General features: G+C 41.6%; 2 protein-coding genes across 11 annotated transcripts in view; one reads left to right on the top strand and one right to left on the bottom strand.

The window, feature by feature from the left end:
• ITGB2 (integrin subunit beta 2) overlaps positions 1–10,673 on the bottom strand; it is a 98,883-nt gene extending 88,210 nt beyond the window's left edge. For 2 of the 4 annotated variants that reach the window (XM_020809213.3, XM_072994750.2), the window contains exons 1-2: positions 10,309–10,673; positions 1,363–1,445 (exon numbers count right to left, since the gene is read on the bottom strand). In XM_020809213.3, the coding sequence (XP_020664872.1) occupies positions 1,363–1,445; positions 10,309–10,357 (132 nt within the window). In that variant the 5' untranslated portion in view covers positions 10,358–10,673. Of the gene's footprint in view, positions 1–1,309; positions 1,446–10,308 lie in introns of those variants that run through there. The other 2 variants (XM_020809218.3, XM_020809215.3) reach the window with 2 other exon arrangements.
• Positions 10,674–10,951: 278 nt separating this feature from the next.
• The window catches only part of SLX9 (SLX9 ribosome biogenesis factor), a 150,456-nt gene continuing 140,334 nt past the window's right edge, over positions 10,952–21,073 (top strand). For 6 of the 7 annotated variants that reach the window (XM_072995907.2, XM_072995832.2, XM_072995953.2 and 3 more), the window contains exons 1-2: positions 10,954–11,221; positions 20,634–20,733. In XM_072995907.2, coding sequence (XP_072852008.1) covers positions 11,105–11,221; positions 20,634–20,733 — 217 coding nt within the window. In that variant the 5' untranslated portion in view covers positions 10,954–11,104. Of the gene's footprint in view, positions 11,222–20,633; positions 20,734–21,073 lie in introns of all 7 variants that reach the window. The other variant, XM_020809220.3, reaches the window with a different exon arrangement.

The following is a 21,073-nucleotide window of genomic DNA, read 5'->3' as shown; positions in this document are numbered from 1 at the left end:
CTTAACTACCGGAGGAAAAATGTATATCTCTGCACCCATTACAATATGCTACTATTGGCTTCCGGGATTCCAGATTCTGTAGCTGTTTTCTACTGACTGTGGCTGCAATACGAAAGAAAGTTTGCAGGACAACACTAAGGTATAAGAATGTGGACACTTTAAGGAGATTTGTAATTATGCAGATAGGTGTTACTTGCCAGAAGATAAAGTCTGAGTTCTAACTATTAACAAGAAAGTGTTTAATATGGTTTTGGAAATCTGCTTTAAATAGGAAAGTAGACCATAGTTTACATGCTATCACTGACACTGCTGAGCTTAATAAAATTCTCAGTAAACACATGCATAGCATTTATCTTAAATGTTCCTCATTCTCCCAATTGCTCATTGATCAGTTTTCAAGTGCAATTTCTCTGTTGCCCCAATTACACATTTGCCTCCAACTGCACATTAAAAATACCCTACTATAATGCAGCAAAATAATGTGCTCCAGCCAAATACTGTAACCTGAATATTGTAACAAGACTTCCTCACATCTTGGAAATGGTTTCTAAGCAGTCTCTGCTAGGTAACTATACAAACCCCCGAATGCTCTTCATGTTGTGCTCCTCCTTAATTGAGAGAGAGAGACAGAGACAGAGACGGAGAGAGAGAGAACGAACTAGCCCTGTTGAATTAAATTACAGCAACAGATAAATGTAAGAGAAAAATGTAACATGTAGAGTACTTTGAACTCCATATGAGGGGGAAAATAGCCTGGCTAGGGAGCTCTGGATATAAATGACTGGACATGGAATGAATTAAGACTCCAGATAATTTAATTTAAGAAAAGGAAACAAACTAAATACAGTATCAGGCTATTCATGACACAGAAAAAAAAATACTATTCTGGACTACAGCTCTGCAACCTCATATTTGCTATGGATTCCAAAAGCAGTTATAAAAGTTAACTTTTCCAAGTTCTAGCTCTATTATACAAGTTTTCATGTAATGTATTTTTTAATCTTTCAGTGGTACACTCCCAATGGAAAACACATGAGCCTAGTGGTACTCCTGGATAAGCTAACTAGATGGCAAGAACCATCTATTAAATGCAGAAGTTGCATTAAAAATCTGTTTTAAACGTTTCAGTTGCTGACAATAATACTATTGTATTGCAGTGAAAGTTTGGCCATACATACATCATCCATTCTAAATATAATCTAAGAATGTTATAAATTCGTAGGGAGAGAAATAATACATTTAGCAATATTAATACACAGACTTTTCAAAAAAGAAACGGATGGCAAAAACACAAGAAACATGAAAGTACCTGGCCAAAGGAGAAACATATTAACAAAATCAGCAAAGAATTTAGAAACATACTGTAAGGAGTCTCTTGTGGCTTCCTCTCAGTGATCTTCCCGTTTGTGAAAAAGTGGAGTTCTTTTTCTTCTGATCAGTTCCTTCTGTAAAAATGAGAACACCCAACTTAGCTTTTACAACACTCTTAAAGGCTACGCCTCTTCCTTTTTTTTCTTTTTTGACTGATAATTTGCTTTCTTGCCACTGTAGGGTGTGAAGCAATTGAGAACTGGGGGAAGTGGAAAAACAGATCAGTTCAACATTCTGCTCAACTCATCAGAAGGCATCATCTTTTAATATCCATTTTACCCTTGGAAGAATATTTTATATAGAGGTTGAGATGCAAAGAAAATTTTTAAAATGGCCACCTGAGCTCTATGCATGCTGGATGCACTTTAGGGAGAGTACTTTCCACAGGAGCACTCATAGGTGTTTCAAATGAGTCTATGCAAACATTGGTAATAAGTACACAACATGGTGGGCCAGAGCAACCTGGATTCCTTTTCTGTTTAGGAGGAAGATAAACAAACCTATCTATTCTAAATGAAATCAAACCTGAGTGCTCACTGGAAGGACAGATCCTGAAGCTGAGGCTCCAATACTTTGGCCATCTCATGAGAAGAGAAGACTCCCTGGAAAAGACCCTGACGTGAGGGCAAGAGGAGAAGGGGATGACAGAGGATGAGATGGTTGGACAGTGTCACAGAAGCTACCAAAATGAATTTGATCAAATTCCGGGAGGCAGTGGAAGACATGAAGGCCTGACGTGCTCTGGTCCATGGGGTCACGAAGAGTCGTACATGACGAAATGACTGAACAACAACAAAAACAAACCAAAGAAAAGTGTTCTAATTCAGACAAGACAGGTAAACAACTTATAGATCTTTCATGCATGGTTGTTTAGTTCGGGGTTGCCATATTGCCTAGATGATTTTTAAGACATGCCACACCATGCTTGTTTAGCCCATTAGCTAGCCAAGCTTTCATTTTGTAAAGTAATTCTCTATACTTTATAGAACTAGAGATACAAAACAAACCATGTTTTGGACATTTTTAAATAATGTTTTATTCTGTTTTTGAAAGAAACAGGTCTTTGAAAGAAACAGGCCATAACTGAAGCCATCCACAGTTTAACAGGAGTTCTAGAGACTATGAGTCAAATATTCTGGGTGTACGTTGCAATAATGAAAAGCACTGTCCCTAGCTAATTTGCAAATAATTGAAATCTGACTCCAGACAGTTCCAGAAAATAATTAAACTATGACAAGTGTTGCTGGCTTGGGGATTATGTGAGTGGTAGCCCAAAAATGATTTTTTTCCAAGCACTAATATTATGCCAATATGGTGTGGATACCCAGTATGGTGTGACAGAGTGAGAATCCCTGCTCAGCAATGGAAACTCACTGGGGGGAGTGGAACTGGTAAAACCACTCTTCAAATATCTCATATATCTCACCTACATTGAAACCCCTATTATGGTTGCTATAAAGAAAGAGACCTCACATTTGATTATCACTTTTCTTTCTCATATATATATATATACACATGTATATGAAAAATTGAGTATGGCTTCTTGCATTTCCCCCCTAAAGATAAGATGATACTATACCACTTGTGGAAATTCCTGTGGTATTCTCATGGATCTATTGGAGGGAATGGTATCAATAAAACTAATGGTAAAAACAAAATCCATCTTATCACCAAGAGACCCATGTGTGAGGCAAAATGCCACTATTCTTTGTTTACATGTATCAGACATGTATACATTTGCTCTATGTGGTCCTCTTCCTCATATCTATATAAGTAGATTTGACTGAGAAGTATTAAGAGGCTCACAAATATCAAGTAAGCTCCTTGACTAAGCAGGGATTAGAACCTGGGTCTCTCCTTTCCAAGTCCAAATCATGTACTATATTTGCATGATAGGACAAAAGCTGTTTCAATTTGCACAATATGCTAACTTGGATATACAGTGGTGCCTCGCATAACGTTTGCTTCGTTTAACGTTTTTTTCGCTTAACGTTTATTTTTTCAGAGTCAGATTGTGCTTCGTATAACGTTTTTCCCTATGGGTGATTTTCGCATAGCGTTTTTGGGACCATGCTTCGCTTAATGTTTTTTGTTTTAGGTCCCCTGCTTCACTTAATGATGTTCATTTTTTCAATTACAAAAGTGTCTTAACATGTTGAAAAACAGTTTTAAATGCTTGGAATCATTAGTGCACCTTCTAAAATGTGTGCATACTTAATTTGGCGTTGATCTAACTTTTCGTTAATTTTTTGTGAATTTTTGTTTTTTGGCCCATAGGAACCAATGGACCTGTCAAAATCTGACAGCTCCATGCTTTCCTATGGGGGAGAAAACAATTTACAAAAAATTAACGAAAGTTCAGATCAACGCCAAATCAGGTTTGCACACAACTTAGGGGGTCCTCTAACGAACCCAAGAATTTAGAACAGTTGCTGAGTCTTCATTAATTTTTTGTGAATTTTTTCTTCCCCCATAGGAAATAATGGAGCTGTCAGATTTTGACAGCTGTCAAAAGTTGGGGGAAAAAAATTCACCATTAATTAACGAAAAGTCAGATCAAAGCCAAATTAACTTTTGCATCCGTTTTAGAGGGTGCAGAAGCTAATCCAAGCATTTTAAACCATTTTTGACCCTTTTATGACACACTTAATTTTGCAAAAATTGACTTCGCAAAGCCATTGAAATGTATTGAGTCAGCTACAATACATTCCAATGGAGGATACATTGTATCGTTTAACGATGTTTCCTATGGGTTTTTTCGCTTAAGGACGGCAATCCGTGCCTATTGGAATGGATTAACCGGTTTCCAATGCATCTCTATGGGAAATGGTGTTTCGCATAACGATGTTTCACATAACTTTTTTTTTTGAAACCAATTAAAAACGTTATGCGAGGCACCACTGTAATGTGAATGAGACTGCCTGGTTTGTATGATATGAAAAATACAGTGCCCACATTTGGAATTGGAATGTAATATTTATCTGCTCTTGCTACATGTGGAAGTGATCAAACAGTACGGACTAACATGTTGCTGACAGACAAAAAGCCAGTGTTTATGCATATCCCAAACCCTGAGAGGTCCCCTCTGAGCCCTTTCACCTTCAGAATGCTGGGAATTTTGATATTTTACTACTGTAATTTCCTCCAAAGATAACTGATGGATGTCTTTAAAGACTTTTTTAAAACTAGTCCTGCTACCAGGGTATGTCTGGGCTTAATATGTTGCTGCCTTGTCTGTTAATCAGTTTTCTTCTCAGTTGGCTAATGTCCTCTCATTGGCTGAAATTATGTTGCTTAGCATAGCAAGTTGCACTAGATTTCTGTAGGCATCCTTCAGTCTCAAGAGACTATGGTAACGCACTCTGAACAGAGGTCTTGGAACAACGTCTGTAGTGGCTGAAAAGGCCAATTCGAGAGTGACAATCCCTTCCACAAGGAAGACAAATACAATCTGTCCCCTGTCTAGCTAGGTTCAGGACTGCCTCTTTGCCTCAGCCTGCTGTACAAGTGTCTCTTCAAATTGGGAGAGGCCATGATGCACTGCCTGCTTCCAGGCTGAACGTTCAAGGTTTCCCATCAAGATTTCCCATCTGTTGAGGTCCATTCCTAAGGCCTTCACATCCCGCTTGCAGATGTCCTTGTATCACAGCTGTGGTCTCCCTCTGGTGCGATTTCCCTACACTAATTCTCCATACAGGAAATCCTTTGGAATCCAATCGTCAGCCATTCTCACGACATGCCCAAGCCAACGCAGACATCACTGTTTCAGTAAAGTATACATGCTAAAAATTCCAGTTTGTTCTAAGACTACTCTATTTGGAATTTTGTCCTGCCAGGTGATACCAAAAATGTGTCAGAGACAATGCATATGGAACGTGTTCAGCTTCCTCTCCTGCCATGCACAAAGGGTCCAGGACTCACTGCAGTACAGAAGTGTACTTAGGACGCAGGCTCTATAGACCTGGATCTTGGTATATGCCTTCAGCTTCTTATTTAGCCATACTCTTTGTGAGTCTAGAGAACTGCTAGCTGCTTTGCCAATGTGTTTATCCAGCTCGACATCTAGGGAGACAGTGTCGGAGATTGTTAATACAGTAATGAACAACCTCCAGTTCTTTTGTGGAGACAGTAATATAGAGAGGTGAGCCACACCTGGCCCAGGACTTATGTTTTCTTCAGGCTGATTATTAATCCAAAGTCTTAGCAGGCCTTACTAAATCAATAAGTTGTTGAACGTCTTCAGCAGAATGGGCAATAACAGATGCATCATCAGCAAAGAGAAAGTCCTGCATGCATTTAAGATGCACTTTGGTCTTCGCTCTCAATCTAAAGAGATTAAAGAGCTTTCCATTTGATCTAGTCTGGAGACAGACACCTTCTGTTGCAGTTCCAAAGGCGTGCTTCACCATGACAGCAAAAAAGATCCCAGACAGGGTTGGCGCAAGGACACAGCCCTGTTTCACTCCGCTTCGGATGTCAAAGGGATCTGATGTTGAGCGATCAAAAACTACAGTGCCCTTCATTTCCTCATGAAAGGACCTGATGATGTTAAGGAGTCGAGGTGGACATCTAATCTTGGGATATATTTTAAAAAAGCCGTCCCTGCTAACCAAATCAAAGGACTTTGTGAGATCTATGAAGGCCAAAAAAATGGTTGTCGTTGTTCCCTACATTTCTCCTGCAACTGCCTGAGGGAAAATACCATGTCAGTGGTGGATCTATTAACTCGAAATCCACACTGTGATTCTGGATAGACTCTGTCTGTAATCACCAGAGTCTCTTCAGCACAACACAAGCAAGCAGCTTCCCTACAACACTGAGAAGAGAGATGCCACGGTAGTTATTGTAGTCGCCCCTGTCGCTTTTGTTCTTATACAATGTGACGATGTTTGCATCCTTCATGTCCTGTGGTACTCCACTTTCCCTCCAGCAAAGACAAAAGATTTCATACAGCTCAGTGGTGATGATCTCTTTACAGCACTTCAGCACTTTAATAGGGATGTTATCCTTCCCATGTGAGGGAATCCAAGGCCACTTTTATTTCTGCTAAAGTTGGTTCGCTGTCTAACTCTTCCAAGACAGGCAGGCACTCAATGTTATTTAATGCCTCTTCGGTTACTACATTCTCTCTGGAATATAGCTCAGAGTAGTGCTGCACCCAGCGTTCCATCTGCTGTGCTCGGTCCTGGATGATCGCACTTATAGCAGTCTCCAAAGGAGCATACTTCTTCTGTATTGGACCTAAAGCCTGCTTGATGCCATGATACATTCCCTTGATGCTGTCTGCTGATATCTGTATCTGAGAGCAGAGCTGAAGCCAATAATTGTTAGAACATCTCCTGGCAACCTGTTAAACTTTGGTACAAACAACTCAAAGAGCCTGGAAGTTGTACTCACTAGGACAAGGCTTTGTATATTGCTAGAGCTCTCCTCTTTTCCTTGATGGCTGACATCAGCTCCTCCAAATAGGCTTCGAACCAGTCTGCCATATTTTTGGTCTTCTTGCTGAATGTGGACAAGGCAGTGTTATAAACAATGTTCATGAAATGTTCTCATCGTTCAGGTGCATTTTGCATCAGCTGGGCCTGGAAGGATTTCCTCAAGCACTTGGGCAAAATCCTCCACTTGATCACGAGTCTTGCTGATGTCAATAGGTGGTCTTCCTTCCTTTTTCATGTGACAGAATTTCTTTGTTCGCAGTATTACTCTACTACACACCAGTTCCTCTGCCCCTTCGAAACCCAGCTTGTACTTCTGGGAGTTCTCGGTCCACATACTGTACTGCTGAAGCCTACCTTGGAGGATTTCGAACATACTGTACCATACACTAACTTTAATATCCTCCTCCAAAAGGTCAAGGAAGAAATTATTTAACAAGGGCTACAACACATATAAGGAGACCCACAACCCTCCTAAATAATTTGGGGACCACAACCCCCCAGTTGGGAAACACTGACCTAATGCAAGCTCAGTTAGGTCTTAAGCAGGCTAACGAGGGCATACTGTATATGTACTTAAAGCAAAAATAACATAATTCCCAGAAAAAGCCATTGTGATGGTGGAGGTTCTTGATTAGTTGTAGCCCTTACATTGAAAGAACAGGATTCTCATAACAATAAAAATATATTAGGATTCCTATACAGTACTAGAGCAATGATAGACAAGTTCACTAAGCACAGTTACTCGGCCTGGTGTAGTGGACAGAGGGATGGATTAGGACTCAGGAGACCTGATTCAAATCTCTGCTTAGCCATGGAAACTCAGAGGGATGGTAGGGAGGCAATGGTAAAACTGCTCCTAAAAATCTCACATAAATTGATGATACATAACGCAAACAATAAGCACAGAAAAAATAGCTTCAATAGAATCTGATCTTTATATGGTATAAAGATGGTATAAAGACCAGCTAAATTAAATAAAAGTTTTCAGTCAACTATTATGTATAATATGATTGGAAATGATAGATATCGCATATGATATGGATACCACTGTATCAGTGAACAAAATAATTTAGAAGGAAATAAGTTTATGTGCTGTCTTGATAGCTGAGAAACAAAGTTTTGTTAGACAGTAGAATAGTTTTATGGACATATCAGGTCAGAAAGGATATTATTTCTACAAATGTCTGGAATTTTAAATAGACTCACTATTCTAAGAAATTATTACTAGATGTTTCAGAATTATTTGATCACAGGATATTTCAATTGTATTTATTACTTGGAAATAAATAACTACACATTTTGAAAAGAAAAACACAACAAACTTGAACAATAGATTTTCACATGTAGCACCAATCAAACGGGGGATGGAAAGTAGTAGCTGTCAACATTTACAATGATACTGTTCCTACGACCAGGTTCTGGTATCGTAAACACATTTCAGATTAGAATATGAAAGTACCATCCATGTTTAATGTTGGTGTATTAGGTTAGAGGAAGTGACACTACTTCCAATGCTTAAATCATGGGGAGGAGTAATGATAGGGGACTTTTAATCAAATTCCTAAAGCTCACCACTGGATTCCCTTTAATTTTAGCCATATCATGCCTTCTGGACCTTTCCAAAAGAGCAGCTAACAGGGGAATCTCAAAAGGAAAAGGGCCAGGTCCCCTCTGGTCCACTTCTCTGCAACTCAACTACAGTACAGTATTGTGGTTTCTGAAATCACACTGTAAACTTCTGCACCTCCTAAACAAGGAAATAGACTTCTATAGATGGTGGTGAAATATTGCTAATCCACTGTGAGAGTGTGTCACATCCTGTCTCTGATGAAAACTATCTGGCTGTTAAGTAAATACAGTATACTTCCTAAATGAGTAATCTTTTTTTGAAATCTTCTTTATAAAGTAGCAAATAATGTAATATTATGAAATTTATGAAATATATGTTCTAAAATAGATGACATTTTTCAGTGAGGACAATTAGCATTTCTAATGTAATTTTCATTTCATAACCAGCCTGGATAACAGCACATCCCTATCTTTTTCCACAGCTATGATTCCAAAACAGTACTTTCCACTTCCTATTTTTAACCATCACCCTTTTGCTCCACCAATTTGTCTTATTTTCTTCTTCTATACACACACACCTTACACATCAATGTGTTTACAACTACATGATTCAGAAATCTTCTGTGACATCACAGTGTTTAAAAGAAATTTGTAGTCTCATCAGTAGAAAAAGTGATTGTAGCATAAATTACATGTTCTATAAAAATACTGCTAAGTCTTCATATACGTAGAGGACTGCTGCTGTCATAATTTACAGTCCATGTTCTGATGTGGTGTGGGAGTCAATCATGATTTCAGATTGACCACAATCATATACACAGATGATATAAAATTCTGAAGTAGGTCCCATATTGCATTTTTGAGTTAAATGTGGATTCTGGTACTAAGAGGAGTACTTTAGGTTTGCAATGAAAATTATTTGCATTACAACCTTCAGGCTATGAACTTTACATGTTTTTGTCCAAATAATGTCAAAACCCAAATATCAGTTTGATTTCTATAATATCCTCGAACCATATTCAGTAAAGAGAGAAGCAATTATTATATATAAGTAAGGTGCCACTGCATTAGGTATACTTCCTGATCTTAAAGTGCATATACTGTAAAGTGTTATTGAATGAAAAGCCAAGTACTAAACTATTGAGATTTACATCCGAAAAAATAAACATCTATTGGATCTCTCTGTCTCTGGCTGATTGATTAATGTGTTAGAGACAGGCAAAAACCGAGGAATTAGTCCTGTGCACCCTTCAGTACTATAAAACCAGAGTACTGTACTGTACTTACAGAAGATTAAAGTTATAGGACTGCAAATGCCACCTCGTCGTATTAACACATTGCAAAGTAAATATCTTCTATTTATTTCAGTACTGTTTCAGTTTTCTCCAACAGCTTAACTTTCAGGCATGAAAATAAATTCTTTTGTTAGGCAGTGCATATACAAGACTGTTTTTTGCGATGACAGAGCTCTCTGGAAATTGAGATTTTCAACATTATGATCTTATTATTTCAGAAAGATTTAAAATAGTAATAAGTATTATCTATCCAAAGAAATTCTGTGATTCCTAACCCCCTCCCCCCAGTTCCAAAAACAGCTATGGTTTAGGCTAGGCTACAGGGTTACAGTAAGTTCCACTGAAAACAGCTGGATCTATCAGATTTAACAAATATAAGATTGTTTGCACTGTCAATCTTAGAAAGAATAACCAGCTATCAAAGACAGTTGCTCTGCAGCAGCGTTTTATAGATTTTTCATCTACCAATAATAGAGAAAGGTATTTAATCATGATTTTTTCCCTCTTATTCTAGAAAGGGAAGCATTTTCTCTGAAATGCTATCTTCTCAGACTACTTTTAAGATTTGCTCCAATAACCACATATGGCAGAACCACCATAGCACAAATAATTATGACCAGCACAACGCTCACCTACTTCTCGCTGAGAATAGCAGTGCCCAGGTGTGGCTTGCATTTTCATTGTGTACGTGTAGGTGTGCACTAGGGAGTGTCTGAAGACCCACTAGCCAGGAACAGGAAGCCAACAAGACTACTTTGAAAGTTGGAAAACTACTATCTTTATTGCTTTCTGAGAAAGTCCCTTTTGCAAAGGGTCAACCGTCCCTCCCTCTTTTAGCGTTAGTTTCTTACTCTAAACTTTCGGGAGGTGTATGTGGAGACTTTTTGGTTACTTTTTTGAACCAGTGTTTGGAGGTAACGTTTCTATTCTTTGGCCTCCGCAAGACTGCACACACAAGGAGGGAAATTCTTGCTAGGATTCAGTACACTGCAAAAGAAAAAATGGTTGAAGGCGCAACGTTTCCGAGTTGCTTTGAACTTTTTCTCGGCTCCACTCCCCTGCTCTTATCGGTCACCATCATGCTGAATCCCTATTTCCACCGCGCTGTATCTGCCGCCCCTTCACAATCCGCAGTGTCCTCAGAAACATGACCGCTAAGGGTCTCATCCTGTCGCCCAGAATTAGGAGTCAAAAGTTTCTGACGGAGGCACTCCATCCGAGGGGACAGACACATCGGTCGCCGATGTCACAAGACCCTCCGGGGCTTTGCAGGTCACGAGACCGGCCAGAACCTTCTTGCAGCGCGAGGCGCGTTTACCGGCGGAAGGCTTTGAAAAGGCGCCCCGGCTCCGCGTTTCCGGCCGTGGTTCTCTGTTCCTGCCACTTCGTCTGTTTAGACTTCTACAAATTCTTCCTTGGCTGCTTGCTATGGTGGGCAAAGTACGGAATCGCTCGCGGCTGCACCACGCGGCTCCGAAGCCACAGCAGAGTCGGGAAGAGGGCTTTGCAGCGGTAGCCCTAACCGGCCGGGCAGCCACAGAGAAGGTAAGGCCTTAGCGGGTGCGGGTGCGAGAAATGGATTGTACCATTTTGAGGCCGGAAGAGAGGGGGGGGAATGGAGAAATAGGAGGAATTAATGCGCAAGTATCACTGCTGAGAAGTTCGCGCCTGGCACGGACACGAGGGCTTCCTTCGTCATGGTCCCCTCGCGCAGCCTAGCGATTCAGATCTTAGATCAGGATTAATTAACGGTGCTAGTGGTTCGTGGCCTTGAGTCTGAAGGCAAGGAACTTCTCCCTCTAGTTAGTTGCTATTATAGCTGCAACTTTGGAAGAGGAACAGCTACTTTTGCGTCTGTTTGAAGTAGCTAAAATGCTTACATTTCAGTTACATGAATAGTAAAACAACTTCTGACCTTCGGTCTCTTCATTGCTTCAACAGCTGCTAGGGAACAGGATCACAACAACAAAAGCAGGGCTAGCTGTGTTGGTACAAAAGGAATTCCTAAAGCGATACTTTTTATTGGGCCATATGCCTCTCAAAACCTTGCACAGTTGTTTGTAGTTTTGAATACTTTTTGTGCCCTAATAAGAGAATGGGAGCCACAAGTCAGCAGTTGAACCCTGGCAGAATTCATCTGTTATCTTTGAAGGTCAGGCACCCCTAAACAACTACAAAGCGAGGAGGCAGGTGTTTGCCATGAAATGGTAGCTCCTTAAAGGAGACCCCTGTGACAAACCCAGACCTACTGGGATATGTCACACAGTTACACTAAGCGGCCACCAACCATTCCCTTTAAGAAGTCACACAGACCAGGGATGGATTTTCAAACAATAAAAAGAATAAGGTTTATTTTAAATACACACAGGGAAAAATAAACAATCAGGTGAATAAGATAAAGTAACGTGGCTTACTCTCACTCATACATGCATACAGTTTGGTTCACCCAGAACCCTTAACTTGAAGCACAGACCCTGAACCTATCAGTTCTGGCTAACCAACAGACACCTGAACCTATCAGGTTGGTACTCTGACACACAGTAGTACCCTGTCTGACACACAGACTCCCACAACAGCTTCTTCTTCCCAGCTGCTGCTTCGTCACAACCCAGTGTCTCTCAGCATCTCTCTCTCACCACACAGGCTTCACATTTATATACAGTACAGCCCCTCCTCCTGATGTCCCGCCTTCCACTCCCCATAGGATGGAACTTTCCCTCCAAACCCATGACAGACAGGTAACATCAGTGCTGTATGTAACACCTCCCCTCTTTATAAGTTGTTTTGTAGGGGGAAAGCTAAGGTGCTTTTCACCAAAAAACAACCTGGATAAAATACACAACAACAGTTATACATACCATATTATACTTACTTACATTCTAAGTTAAACATTTCAAATAGGCATTTAAACATTTACCATATACATTACATCAATTTACCTTTATTCATACAAACCAATTCAAAAAAAACAGGTACATTTTACTTTTTGTCATCATTATATACACATAGTCCATGTTTCTTTCGCCGTCTTCAATCTTCAGGTCTTCTTGATAAGGCGTCAGCAACACAGTTCACTGACCCTCTGACCACCTTCACTTCAAAGTCATAGTCCTGTAGATTTAAAGCCCACCTCATAAGTTTGCTATTGTGGGTTTTCATTGTCTTTAACCATTGCAATGGTGAATGGTCAGTACACAGAACAAAATGTCTTCCCCAGATGTAAGGCTTGGCCTTCTGGATCGCGTAGACTATGGCCAAACACTCCTTCTCCACGGTTGCCAAATGTCTCTCACCTTTTTGAAGTTTCCTACTCAGGTAGGACACTGGATGCTGGTCACCATTCTCATCCTCCTGGCACAGAACCGCTCCTACCCCGCTGTTAGACGCATCGGTGTAGATGATAAACTCCCGGTCGAAGTCTGGAGCACGCAGGACAGGATAGTTGATTAACGCCTCCTTCAACCTCTGGAACGCCGCCTCACAGTCGCTGGTCCACGGGATGCGGTCATCAGCCGTCTTCTTCGTCAGATCGGTCAGCGGAGCCGCAATCTCGCTAAACCTCGGGATGAACTTTCTGTAGTAGCCCACCAACCCAAGAAATGATTTGACTTTTTTCTTGGTGTTGGGTCTAGGCCAATCACGAACAGCTTCTATTTTGGCCTCCAGGGGTTTTATCATTCCTCCCCCTACCATGTGACCCAAGTATTTTATTTCTGGGCTACCCAGCTGACACTTGCTGGCCTTTACTGTTAGCCCTGCTGCACTTAACCTCTGCAGCACTAACTCCAGGTGTATCAGGTGATCTTCCCAGGTATTACTGAAGATCCCTATGTCGTCAATGTAGGCCACTGTAAAGTCACTGAGTCCTGCCAAGGTCTGGTCCATCAGCCTTTGGAATGTGGCTGGTGCATTTCTGAGACCAAAGCTCAGGACTCGAAACTCATAGAGACCAAAAGGGCTGCAAAAGGCAGTCTTTTCTTGATCCCTGGGATCAATTCTTAATTGCCAATATCCCTTTACCAGGTCCAATGATGAGATGAACCGACAACCCCCTATGGTTTCAATCAGGTTGTCTAGCCTGGGCATTGGGTAGGCATCAGGAGTGGTTACACGGTTTAATTTCCTGTAATCAACACAAAACCTAATGCTCCCATCAGGCTTGTCCACAAGGACTATCGGAGAGGACCAAGGACTAGAAGAGGGGACGATTATGTTCTCCCTCAGCATTTCGTCCAGCTCCTTCTGCACCTTGTCCCTATAGGGTCCCGTTACTCGGTATGGGGATACTGCCTGCGGGGGTGCATCCCCGGTGTGGATCCGATGCATCACTCCCTTCACTATCCCCGGCTTGTTGGAAAACACCTGTTGATATTTACTAAGCAGCATTTTTAGTTCTTGCTGCTGGTCTTGGGTGAGTGCAGGACTGATCTTTACCTCCTCTGGGTTGTATTTTACTTCCCCTCTACCCTCCCAGAAGGGTAATTCAGCTTCCTCACTCTCCGCTGCTTTTATCGCGAATAAAACCCTCTGTTCCCCTCTGTAGTAGGGTTTTAGGGCATTCACATGAACCACCCTCCTTGCTTGGTTCTCCTCCTGCTCTATTAGGTAGTTCAGGTCTGACATCTTGGAAATGACCCTATATGGTCCTGCCCATTTGAGCTGCAGTTTATTCTCTCTGCAGGGCCTAAGCCAGAGCACCTCCTCCCCTGGGTCAAAGTGCCTCTCTCTAGCTTTGCGGTCATACCATGTTTTCTGTCTGACCTTCTGAGCTTGCAGGTTTTCTGCTGCCAGCTCTAGATTTCTCCTTAGGTCATTCATCAAGGTGTCTATGTAAGTCGCAACGTCTTGTGGGTCATCCTGGGTGATCTGCTCCCAATCTTGCTTGATCAAATCAAGGGGCCCTTTCACCCCTAAGTGTGCAGCAAACATGTCAGAGTGACCCCTTTGTAAGATCATTGGGCGATACTTTTCAGGTACCACCCGCTGACTTCTGATCCCATCTCCCCCTTTTGAGATATTCCTCAGGGTTTCTCTATATAAAATCCCCTTTTTCTCCAGAAATCTCACTGGGGTTTCAGGTGTTAGCTGGGCGTCAGTCACCTGTTCAAAACACTTTTGGAGAGTGGCGTCTGCCTTCTGCTCCTGTCCAAATCTGCTGTCTGTGGTTAAGGTTTCCACCACAGCTTCTGAACTCCCCTCTGCCTCCGTCTCTGGCTCATCATTACCCCCCTGAACTGTCCCTGTGGTGGCTTGTGAGCGTGTAATCACTAGCACCCGTTTCACATGTTCAGCCAGGTCATTTCCCACGAGCACGGCTGCTGGCAGAGTCGATGAAATCGCTAGACGCCAAGCTCCCCTCCAGCCTTGAAAGTTGACAGGTACCTCTGCTACTGGCAGAGAGATTACCTGCCCCTCAATCCCTGCCACCTTCATGCTCTCATTTGGGATTATAAACTCCCTAGGAATAATATCTGGATGGCACAGGGTTACCTGGGAACAAGTGTCCCGCAGCCCCCTATACTGACGGTCAAGTATTCCTACGTCCACCCCTGCTGTCTCAAACAACTGAGAATCTGTTTTTATCAGCAAGCAGCGCTTTACCTCCACAAGAGGACCATTTTCCTCAGCCTGATCAGCAGAGGTAGCTGTTCCAGACTGAGTAGTCATGGCAACAGGCTCCCTCAGTGACACTGAGCCTTGCTCTTTCTGGACACAGAACACAGCTTTTGGCTTGGTCCCACTAGAATTCTGAGGCACCATTCCTTTTAGCTGCTTTAATTTCTCACACTCTGAGATTAGATGACCCTTTCCCTGACAGAAATAGCATTTTCTGGTGTATTTTGATTCTCTCTCATCTTGTTTTGGTTTTCCCTCCAAAATCTGAGGTCTTAGTTTCATGTCTGAGGGCTTCCCTTCACCATGGGCCCCTCCCCCTTGCTGGCTTTTCCCTGGTCCCTGAGAGTACTTGCTGTAGGTTTCTTTGGGTTTACCCACAGATTTCCCCTCACCCAAGGGCTTTCTTATTTGGGAAATAAAATCTGCGATCTCTGCGGCTGCTGCCACAGACCTCGGTTTCCTTTCCCTCACCTGGAATTTCAATTCCCCATGCAGGACTGAATAGAACTGTTCCAGTGCTATCAAGTCTTTAAGCTGCTCATAGGTCTCTGTCCCCTCCTGAGATAGCCATTTCTCAAGCAGCCTCACCAATTGGGCCCCCACTTGGGTAAAAGTCTGCTCTGGCTTTTTGGTGAGGGACCTGAATCTTTGTCTCAGCTGTTCTGCATTTATCCCATGTCTGGCAAACACCAGCTTTTTAAACTCTGCAAAATCTTTCATCAGTTCCTCAGGCATCTCGGCATAAACCTCAGCCAGGCTACCACTGATTAAAGATCGCATGATGGTCATCTTCTCAGTTTCCCTCACTGAGAAGTCCACAAACGCTCTTTCCACTAAGGAAAAGAACACCTCAGGACAATCTCCCTTGTGGTACACAGGGAATTTCTTCAGGTCAGCCTTAGACAATTGGCCTCCCTCAGAATCCCTATTATTATTATTGTTCTGGTTCATCAGTTCCAGTTTTCTTAATTCAAACGCCATTCTCTCTCTCTCCAATCTTTCCTCCCTCTCCATTCTCTCTCTCTCTAATTCAAATTGCCTTTGTTTCTCTCTTTCCCTTTCTTCTCTTTCCCTTTCCTCCATTTCAAATTGCCTCATCCTCAGTTCATGCTGTTGGGCTATGAGCAATTTTCTAAGTTCTGGGTTCTGCTCTCCTGTGCTGTCACCCTGCACTGAGCCAAATTCATCCTCAGAACCTTGGTCAATCTGGGGGTCTTTCACTTCACTCATTTCTGCCATCTGGCTTCGAGTCAAGGGCATAATCCCACCTCAGAACAAGCTGCTTTAAAAGTCAAGCCTCAAAATAAAACGACCACTTTTTTCCTTCTTGCCTCAGAACCAGCTCTCCCTAGAGATTGCTGCTGTTCTTCAGCACTAAACTTGCAACAGTATCGAGTCAGAGCCTACCCCCCTCTGCTGGGCCTCTCAGCTGGCAAGCTAGCTCACTGTTACTACGCAGTTTTGCCTCAGCTTTTTCCCGCCAAAACTAGGCTGCCTCAGAGCACCTTAATCTAAGTCTCCCCAGTTGGCACGTTCTTCTACTAGCGCACCTCCCCGTGAGGTACACCTAGAAGATTACCTACGCGCCCCAGACTGTCCCTGACTAGACCCCCCTTGCTCTGGGCACACTTGCCAAGGCTTTGCTGGACCACTGGACAACTGGACCAGTCGTATCCCACACGCTGGACACCAATCAATGTGACAAACCCAGACCTACTGGGATATGTCACACAGTTACACTAAGCGGCCACCAACCATTCCCTTTAAGAAGTCACACAGACCAGGGATGGATTTTCAAACAATAAAAAGAATAAGGTTTATTTTAAATACACACAGGGAAAAATAAACAATCAGGTGAATAAGATAAAGTAACGTGGCTTACTCTCACTCATACATGCATACAGTTTGGTTCACCCAGAACCCTTAACTTGAAGCACAGACCCTGAACCTATCAGTTCTGGCTAACCAACAGACACCTGAACCTATCAGGTTGGTACTCTGACACACAGTAGTACCCTGTCTGACACACAGACTCCCACAACAGCTTCTTCTTCCCAGCTGCTGCTTCGTCACAACCCAGTGTCTCTCAGCATCTCTCTCTCACCACACAGGCTTCACATTTATATACAGTACAGCCCCTCCTCCTGATGTCCCGCCTTCCACTCCCCATAGGATGGAACTTTCCCTCCAAACCCATGACAGACAGGTAACATCAGTGCTGTATGTAACAACCCCCTGTATTCTCTCTATTTTTTAAAAAAGCTGTAGAATATGAGTTATCTTTTCCACCAATTTCATATATGAGAGGGACTATTTTATATCCTCAGGTGTGGTTATAAGGAAAATTCTAGATGCTTTTCTATCTAGCAAACAGTTTTTGTTTAAATTAAAGAACTATCCTTCACAGTTTTTGAATCAACACCTGCTCTGAAGTTTGTAAAAGTTGTTAATAACATGTTAAACCAGTTGACTAATGCTCTGTCTCTTAAAGAAACTGGATGATGGCTTGGTTACATCTGTAGTCAGTCATAATTTCCATTGCTCTATTATCTTTTGTTCCATAGCAGCTTCTGAGGATATTTAATTACTTATTTATTATTTTTGTGGATTTTGTGATATATGGCCTTCACTCCTCCAGGCTCACATTTCAAAGAAAATAAACAATTTGTTGTTGATCTAGCTGTAGGCCATTATATCATTTATAATAAGCAAGTGCTTAAATCTACATATAGTTGCTACTACTTTTTTACACAATACCCTCACAAAATATGTTCACTTCTTCAGCAGGTCTCAAAAACTGTCAAAAGCTTTCACTGTCACAAGTTAGATGGGAAGATTCAAGTCATACAGTATAAGTTTTTCGGCTTGCTATTTCCTTCCTCCACCTACTCTGTATTTTGTGTGTATTACCAGTTCAGTTCTCATTAATCTGTAGTCCAGTGCCCATTTTTCATTAGTGGTCTAATTTGTGGTTGAAAAATTACCACAGCAGAAACATTTTAATAATGAGTTATACTAACTTGCGCTGCAGCAAAGGAGCAATTTGTATTTTCCCAAGAACAACATGGTTATGTTATATTATATTATATTATATTATATTATATTATATTATATTATTTTATTTTATTTATTTATTTATTTATTTATTTAATTAATTTATATCCCGCCCATCTGGTATATCATACCACTCTGGGTGGCTAACAGCAAGGATATACAATTAAAATAAAAATCCATAAACATAATAAATGATAGATAGAAAAAAGAAGAAAATTAAGTCAAATTAAATGCTGGCAGGAGGGAAGGCCTGGGTGTAGAGCCATGTTTTTAATTGTGTTTTCAATGTACCCAGAGTAGGGGCCGTGCGAATCACAGGAGGGAGATTGTTCCAAAGGTGAGGAGCCACCGCCGAGAAGGCCGGGTTTTGTGTCTTTTCCCACCGGGCTTCCCTCAGCGTTAGGCTCCTCAGCCTCACCTCCTGGCTCGCGCGGGTGATCCGGGTAGATCTTGGTGGGAGCAGGCGTTCCGCCAAGTATCGAGGTCCCAAACCGTTTAGGGCCTTATTAGAATATTTTGATGGTCCTAAAATGTTTCATAGTTCTGACAGAATGTTTAACAGTGGACATTTTAAAAAAGTGCTCTTCCTACTTCTTCGTGAGAAGTCCTAGAATAGCATTATGTAGTTTACTTTTTCTTTAACAAGAAAGTACTGGATATTTAATTTTTTTTCTTGTATGAATTTATCTGTACATCATAATGGACTCAGTGCCCCCCATAAGCAAGTAATGCAGTTAATTATCCTCTGTCAGATACCAAAAGAAGCAGCTGCATCTCAAGGATGCTTCAGCTAACTGTAGATCTCTCTGTTGACTACATTTAAATAATCTGCTTTATTTTATTCTCTCTTCTTTTCTCTGCAGAACATAGCTAGATGGCTTTTACTTATCAACCGTTGTTCAAGTGCATTTGGCAAGACAGGATACAAAATTTAAGTGAACCTAAACTTCTAATAATGACTGAAATATTGTTGGCATAACTTTATCTGTGCAAGTTGTTTGATGTCATATGGCCATGATGGTTACCTTTAATTTAATTGAGTTGAAAGCTTGCTGCCAAGCTCCCTCCTTCAGGTTCCAAGGCTCCCTAGGGGTTCCTATAAACCTGGGGAAGCCTTTAGGAGTCTCGGGGTGGGAAGAGCCTTTAAGCCAAAAATCACTGCCAGATTGGTGGTGGGGCTAGCTGTGGCAATTTTGGCTGTTAAAGGCTCTCATCCGTGTCCCAAGGCTCTCAAAGGCTTCCCCAACTTGAAAAGGAGCCCTAGAGAATCCAAGAGGGGGGCTTAGGAAGCTTTTGAAATTAAAGGTTTAATTTAATCAAAATTGTGGGCTGATGACAAGGTATTTCTTGCAGTGCATAAATTTACACCAATAGGATTTCAGCCATCTGCTCCCACTAGATGGTGATATGGGACACATTTTGGAATAATACATTTGTTTGTAGGACAGTGCAGAGCTAAGAATAAGAAAACCAAGAAGTTTGGTCCAGCTTGTGCTTTTTATTCTATAGTGTAAGAATCTTGGCTGTCTTGGAAAGGTGTAGATTGGAGCCTGAGGTTTTTTTTTCCTTGTGGTGGTTGTGGGTTTTTTGGGCTCTTTGTCCATGTTCTGAAGGTTGTTCTTCCTAACATTTCGCCAGTCTCTGTGGCCGGCATCTTCATTTATTTATTTATTTATTTTATTTATATCCCGCGTATCTGATCAATTAGGACAGCACTCTGTGCTCTGGTGTAGTTTGCTTGGGAGTGGAGTATTTATGGCTTTTGTCCTATTCAGGGGATGGGTGATTAGTGTGTCTTGTTTGGGTGTATTGTTGTGATAAGGAGGAGAGATTATCTGTCACTGTGATTGATGGGTGTCATTAGCTGGTCTTTTGTGTGTAGTGATCCCCGGTCCATGGGGCTGGGTAGAGGTCGTTGACCTTTTGCACGCTGTATTTTTCAGAGCCGGAAGCCAAGTTTTGTTGAGTTTCAAACTTTCCTCTTTTTTGTTGAAGTTCTGCTGGTGCTTGCGGATTTCAGTGGCTTCCCTGTGCAGTCTGACGTAATGATTGCTGGTGTTGTCCAGTATTTCAGTATTTTGAAATAGAATTTCATGTCCAGCTTGTTTTAGGGCATGTTCAGCTACTGCAGATTTTTCTGGTTGTTTTAGTCTGCAGTGTCTCTCATGTTCTTTTTTTTCTTGCTTTGGGAGAAGGGGATCCAAAGCTAATGGCTATAACCAAAGTTTTGCTTATAATATAGAAATGAATTACATCAAGTTTTGATAATACTCTGTATCTGCACCAGGTTTTGTTCACCTCAAATATCTTCGCTGGAATGAAAATTGATCCAAAATCTCTGGTGAAGAATTTAGATGCCAATTCAAGAAGTGTTGCAGTTACAAAAGGTAAGACATGTGGGTGAGGGTTTCCAAAGCATGGACAATATCTTTTGAGATAAGGGGTTCCGTTATACCTACCATACGATACAGTACCAGGCATGACATTACATCTGGCCAGAGAAAAGGCACTGTGGTTTTGTGGACATTTAAACAGTGTGAGAAAAGCAGCTGGTTGTTGTTTGACTAGATAGGTGGGAATAAATAAATATATAAATAAATAAATAAATTTTAAAGGGGATATGGAGAGACAAGGGGAGCAAGTCTTATCAGCCACGCTCCATAATTCCTGAAACTCAATGTCCATAATTCGTCTCTTTTAACTGTTTGCAATGCTAGCTCTAGACTT

Source organism: Pogona vitticeps, chromosome 1, assembly GCF_051106095.1.
Source record: "Pogona vitticeps strain Pit_001003342236 chromosome 1, PviZW2.1, whole genome shotgun sequence".
Lineage (NCBI taxonomy): Eukaryota > Metazoa > Chordata > Lepidosauria > Squamata > Agamidae > Pogona > Pogona vitticeps.
The sequence above is the reverse complement of the archived record's forward strand: the minus strand, read 5'-3'. Positions and strand labels throughout refer to the sequence as shown.